A 5,858-nucleotide genomic window follows, 5' to 3' on the forward strand; every position below is an offset into this window, starting at 1 on the left:
TTTTTGTTCAATTTTACATGTTTTCATCTGTTTGAGGAGGACTCTTGAGATCCTCTTGCCCTCCTTAGGTCCTCACCACTTTGATCCATCCATTCATTCAATCCAAAGCATCAAAACGATTGCCTTCTTTGCCCTAATCAGAACTCTGCAAAAACTAGGCCTCATCCCCGAACCCAAATTTGCCTTTCCCTTTTTTCCAACAAAACCCCCAAAAATCAAATCAAATCCTTGCACTTCATACCTAGCCTAAAATTAGTTTGTATTTCAGTCATCTCAAGCCCCATTTGATTATCTTTTGCTGAGATTGACCCTGAGAGAGACCTCTCCCGTCCTCGTAGGGCTAGCTACGAGGCTGAGCGTGGTTTGATGTGGACCTAGAACCTTGTCTTTTCAGCCTGAGGCAAATCTAGGATTTAACAGGGCCCCAGGCTGGGTGTGATCCGCACGTGACTTCTACAACGCCTAGGCTGGGTGTGATCTGTGCGTGACTTCTACGGCACCCAGGCTGGGTGTGATCCACGCGTGACTTTTACAGCTTAGATGCCACTGGGCCATGACTCCCTGCAGGTGACTCTTTTACAGCTTAGATGATGACTTTACAGCTTAAATGCCACTGGGGCACGACTCCTCGTAGGTGACTCTTTTATGGCTTAGATGGTGACTTTACAACTTAGATGCCACTGGGTCACGACTCCCCACAGGTGACTCTTTTACGACTTAGATGGTGACTTTACAGCTTAGATGCCACTGGGTCACGACTCCCCGCATGTGACTCTTTTATGGCTTAGATGGTGACTCTTTGGGTCATGACTCCCCGTGGGTGACTCTTTTACGGCTTAGATGGTGACTCTTTGGGTCACGACTCCTAGCGGGTGACTCTTTTACAGCTTAGATGGTGACTTTTTTACCGCTTAGATGGGTCATGACTCCTTAAGCCATAGGTCAAACTTGGAAGATCATAGACAACTTCACAAAAACTAAAAATAAAAACATTTATTGTGTTTATTGTGATTTCTACCCAAAAGACTCTTCTTAATGTAATATGGATCATAGTAGAAATAGAGAAAAATCAATATGGTTGTATCCATATATACTAGAATATGTGTTAAGATTGACATAACCTAGGTCTATTTGCCAAGATAATTCTACAATGGAAAAAACTCTTTTAGAGCTTAGATGGGTCACGACTCCTTAAGCCACAGGTCAAACTTGGAGCTTCACAAAAAATAAAAATAAAAACATTTATTGTGTTTATTGTGATTTCTACCCAAAATACTCTTCTTAATGTAATATGGATCACAGTAGAAATAGAGAAAAATCAATATGGTTGTATCCATATATACTAGAATATGTGTTAAGATTGACATAACCCAGGTCTATTTGCCAAGATAATTCTACAATGGAAAAAACTTATATGGATTCAAATGCTTGATGATGAGAACACCACTTTCTAATATTGGTTTATGAACAAATATGGAATTTCCAAGAACTATGACCTCAAACACATGCCTACTTAAAAACAAAGGACATAAATCTTAACCAAAAAGATCACAAACATGTGAGCTATGTATTTTAAAAATGAAAATAATTAAATTACTTCCAGTTAATAAATCATTGTTATAGAAAAAAGAATTACAAAAAGATCTTTTATGTACTTCACATTACAATACAAAAATAACATACAATAAAACTATCAACAAACATTATAGTTTAGCACATTGAAGAAAAGACACAAATAAATGTAAACTTCAAGGTACCAATCAGTTATTTATTGATATAATAGATTAATAAGATTGGTAGAACCTAATAGCTATTTGTATAACAAATAAAAACCACAGACAATATGGCTTATTATGCCAAATTTGAGCATTTACAGCACATCCATACCATACCACTAATAGTTTTATTTTTCCAAAATACATCCATATAACATATAGCATATCAAAACATCCTCTAGGCTTTAGAACAAGGGTTACACGAAAGGTAGTAACAAGGGTTGCACGAAAGGGTTGTTCGTGTAGCAAGTGCTGCAACTTTTCTTTCAAGTTCAGCCTTATTTGCACCCACAATCTTATCAACAGCCTTCCCATTTTTGATAAATATGAATGTAGGCATGCCCTGCACATTCCACTCTTGAGCTACATTCTGCGAAATCATATATTAGAATAGAAAAGATTTCATTAGATTGTTTTATTTAATTTGATTTATTTAAACAATAATTTTTTATTCCGCAATTTTTTATGATAAAATTATTTTAAAAATGTTTAAGAATTTTGATTAGATATACTATTAAGACACTGTTAGATGTCTAAGAGTCTTGATTAGATATATTGTTAATACACTTTTAAATGTTGAATCACCAATTCAATTTCCTATTTTACTAAAACATTATTCTTTTAGACATAACCATAATATAGTCTTACCATTACAGATTAAAAAAAAAAAAACAATTTAAAAATAATAAAAACAAAATTGTAAAAAAAATTCTTATTTAGATAAATAACCCTTTCTCATTGACTAACTTCTGTCCTAAAAAGTTCTTAGGGATTTTTATTATTTATAAAAATAATAAAAACAAAATTCTCAGAAAATTTCTTATTTATATAAACAATATTTTTCATTGACCAACTTCCTGTCACAACAGAGACACTTCATAAACAAATTTCTCAAAGAGAAAATAGGCCTAAAGACAAAATTAAGCATTCAAATATTTATCCCAGCAGAGTGTGAAGATTAAATGAGTGTACCCTCAATTCGTCCACATCGACCTTGAGGAAAAATATTTGAGGGAACTTCTTTGACAGCTCAACGAACACTGGACTGATGATTCGACAAGGTCCACACCACGTAGCACTGAAATCTACCACCACCTGGATACAGCAAATGTCGAGCACCATTTTCAGAAATCCAAATAAAGATTAACAGGATTTAGAAAATTCCTGTCCCCAATATTTACACAGAAAACCAAAATTACACGGATAGCCCTGAAAAACAGAGCAACCAACGAGAATTCAATTCCAACTGCAGAGCAACCAACGAGAATTCAATTCCAACTGCAAAAACACAACCGGAAAACAAAATTTAAAAGAAAATTCTTACAGAGAAACATTTTTTTTACAATGGAAGAAATTGAGCCTGGAATAGTCAGGCATATATAGTTTTGATTTGGGGTGAGGATAATTTTTTTCAATTAAAAAAATTGAATCAAGAATAGCTCAAGCTTACATATTAAAGAAATTAAATCAGAAATAGCTCTCAATCTTATATAGTCCTGATAATCTTGAATAGAAATTAGATCGCGAGACTTGTAAGACCAAATCTCTACACATAATTATTAAACCATAACTTATAAATTTACATATTAAAAAAATTAAATCAGAAATAGCTCTCAAGCTTATATAGTCCTGTATCATTAAACCATAACTTATAAGCTTACATATTAAAAAAATTAAATCAGAAATAGCTCTCAAGCTTATATAGTCCTGATAATCTTGAATAGAATTTAGATCGCTAGACTTGTAAGACCAAATCTCTACACATAACCATTAAACCATAACTTATAAACTTACATATTAAAAAAATTAAATCAGAAATAGCTCTCAAACTTGTATAGTCATGTACAATTAAACCATAACTTATAAGCTTACATATTAAAGAAATTAAATCAGAAATAACTCTCAAGCTTATATAGTCCCGATAATCTTGAATAGAAATTAGATCACGAGACTTGTAAGACCAAATCTCTACACATAACCATTAAACCATAACTTATAAACTTACATATTAAAAAAATTAAATCAGAAATAGCTCTCAAGCTTATATAGTCCTGTACCATTACACCATAAAAAAATTAAATTAGAAATAGCTATCAAGCTTTTATATAGTCCTGATAATCTTGAATAGAAATTAGATCGCCAGACTTGTAAGACCAAATCTCTACACATAACCATTAAACCATAACTTATAAATTTACATATTAAAAAAATTAAATCAGAAATAGCTTTCAAGCTTATATAGTCCTGTATCATTAAACCATAACTTATAAACTTACTATTAAAAAAATTAAATCAGAAATAGCTCTCAAGCTTATATAGTCCTGATAATCCTGAATAGAAACTAGATCGCTAGACTTGTAAGACCAAATCTCTACACATAACCATTAAACCACAACTTATAAACAAACACTCTGTAAACACTATAAACAGAGAATTACCAGGCGTTTAGTATTGTTGGCCTCCTGCAGCTTGGAGCGCCAGGCCTCTGCAGAGTGACATGCAAATACGTTTCCCTCCGCCATTTCAAATCTCAACCACAATTCTGCGCCTCTGATATTTCTGTGTATTTTTCCATTACACGGTCCGCAATTTATAGCCCCTGCGCCTGTCTCTACAACATATTTACAAATTTATTAATTTGTTAACATTGTTCATGCAATTTAATTAATTGATAATGATGTTTTCATTTACAATTTATTAAAAATAAGTAGATACTAACATTGTAAAATAAATAGATACATGGAATCAACGACATTACACTTGTTTTTAAAAATATGAAGCTCAATTATTTTTTTTCAATAATTTATTATTTTTAATAAATATTATATTAATGTTTATTCCGTGCTTAGAATGAACGCCATATTAATGTTTATTGCCATTTGCTTAGAATGAACGCCTTATTCCTTCCGTGCGTGTGATAATGTGACTCGCAGAATAACTGAACAGTTGAATGATGGCGATGTGATAATGGGATTCACAGAATAATTCGAAGGTGAAATGAGCCTCCCACTGTTGATGGTGTTTAAAAATATTTATTTAATAATTCAACGGTGAAACAAACCCCAAAAGTGGACGGTGTTTAAAAATAATTATTTTTAATTTAAAAAAATAAAAATTTCTTTAATTTAATTTTAGTGGATTTTATTAGTTTATTTTATTTTATTTTATTTTGTTTTTATATCATTCTATTTTATTACTTATGTTTGGGTTGGATAGACGTTCACCCCAACCAATAGCAAAGCTTCATTTTCATATGTCTCCTGTGTATTTTTTGTCTACTTTTCTATTGCCTTTGCTTAATGACTTCACAACCAAGGAAAACAGCTAGTTAGTTAGATTTCAGGCTTTTGTCTTTATGCAAGCAGAAAATATTGCATTGCTATAATAATCGTTGGGGAGAAGTCGATAACAACAATTAATAGGAAACAACAATCTCAAGTCTTAAGAGGTTGAGATATTCAAAGCCTTTGTTTGTGGTTGCCACAAGCAAGTAGATAACGCTTCCTAGGCACCACTAGGGAGAGCCAATGCATCATAGAGGGCTAGAGGTCAAAACACCAATAGAAAGGAACTCACTTCTTCACTTCCAAGAAATGAGGTCAAAGCACCAATAGAAAGGAACTCACTTCTTCACTTCCAAGAAATGAGGTCAAAGCACCAATAGAAAGGAACTCACTTCTTCACTTTTGATCACAGATTTGTGATCCTGTGTATTCTTTGTTCACCATTCTATTGCCTTTGCTTAATTACTTCACAACCAAGGACAACTTTGTTCACTATTCTATTGCCTTTGCTTAATTACTTCACAACCAAGGGCAACGGCTCGCCAGTTAGATTTCGGGCTTTTTTCTTTTTGCAAGCATAAAATATTGCATTTCCATAATAATCGTTGGGGAGAAGTGGTCGAAATCAATAACGACAATTAATAGGAAACAACAATCTCAAGTCTTAATAGGTTGAGATATTCAAAGCCTTTGTTTGTGGTTGCCACAAGCAAGTAGATAACGCTTCCTGGGCACCACTAGGGAGAGCCAATGCATCGTAGAGGGCTAGAGGTCAAAGCACCAATAGAAAGGAACTCAG

At 33.2% G+C, this 5,858-nt stretch overlaps 1 protein-coding gene across 2 annotated transcripts; it reads right to left on the reverse strand.

The window, feature by feature from the left end:
* Positions 1–1,742: 1,742 nt before the first annotated feature.
* Positions 1,743–4,367, reverse strand: LOC149193029 (thioredoxin H-type-like). 2 transcript variants are annotated; one of them, XM_089404765.1, is made up of 3 exons: positions 4,214–4,367; positions 2,748–2,870; positions 1,743–2,118 (listed from the first exon to the last, which is right to left on the reverse strand). In XM_089404765.1, exons 1-3 carry the CDS (start codon positions 4,295–4,297, stop codon positions 1,954–1,956), a joined length of 372 nt encoding a protein of 123 aa, XP_089260891.1. In that variant the 5' UTR covers positions 4,298–4,367; the 3' UTR covers positions 1,743–1,953. The 2 variants fall into 2 exon arrangements, with proteins under 2 accessions (XP_089260891.1, XP_089260890.1); XM_089404764.1 differs by having other exon boundaries at positions 1,743–2,145.
* Between the last annotated feature and the right edge of the window lie 1,491 nt (positions 4,368–5,858).

The sequence above is a fragment of the Pinus tabuliformis genome, chromosome 2_2 (genome assembly GCF_031772625.1).
Source record: "Pinus tabuliformis cultivar Carrire ecotype Pingquan chromosome 2_2, CPIR1, whole genome shotgun sequence".
Classification (NCBI taxonomy): domain Eukaryota; kingdom Viridiplantae; phylum Streptophyta; class Pinopsida; order Pinales; family Pinaceae; genus Pinus; species Pinus tabuliformis.

What these genes read in the sequence shown, in the direction of transcription:
- LOC149193029 (XM_089404764.1), bottom strand. Translation starts at nt 4,297, where the DNA reads ATGGCGGAGGGAAACGTATTTGCATGTCACTCTGCAGAGGCCTGGCGC. An exon ending in CCAACAATACTAAACGCCTG is followed by an intron (nt 2,871 to 4,213) that starts GTAATTCTCTGT and finishes TGCTGTATCCAG; the next exon opens with GTGGTGGTAGATTTCAGTGC. An exon ending in TCGATGTGGACGAATTGAGG is followed by an intron (nt 2,146 to 2,747) that starts GTACACTCATTT and finishes ATGATTTCGCAG; the next exon opens with AATGTAGCTCAAGAGTGGAA.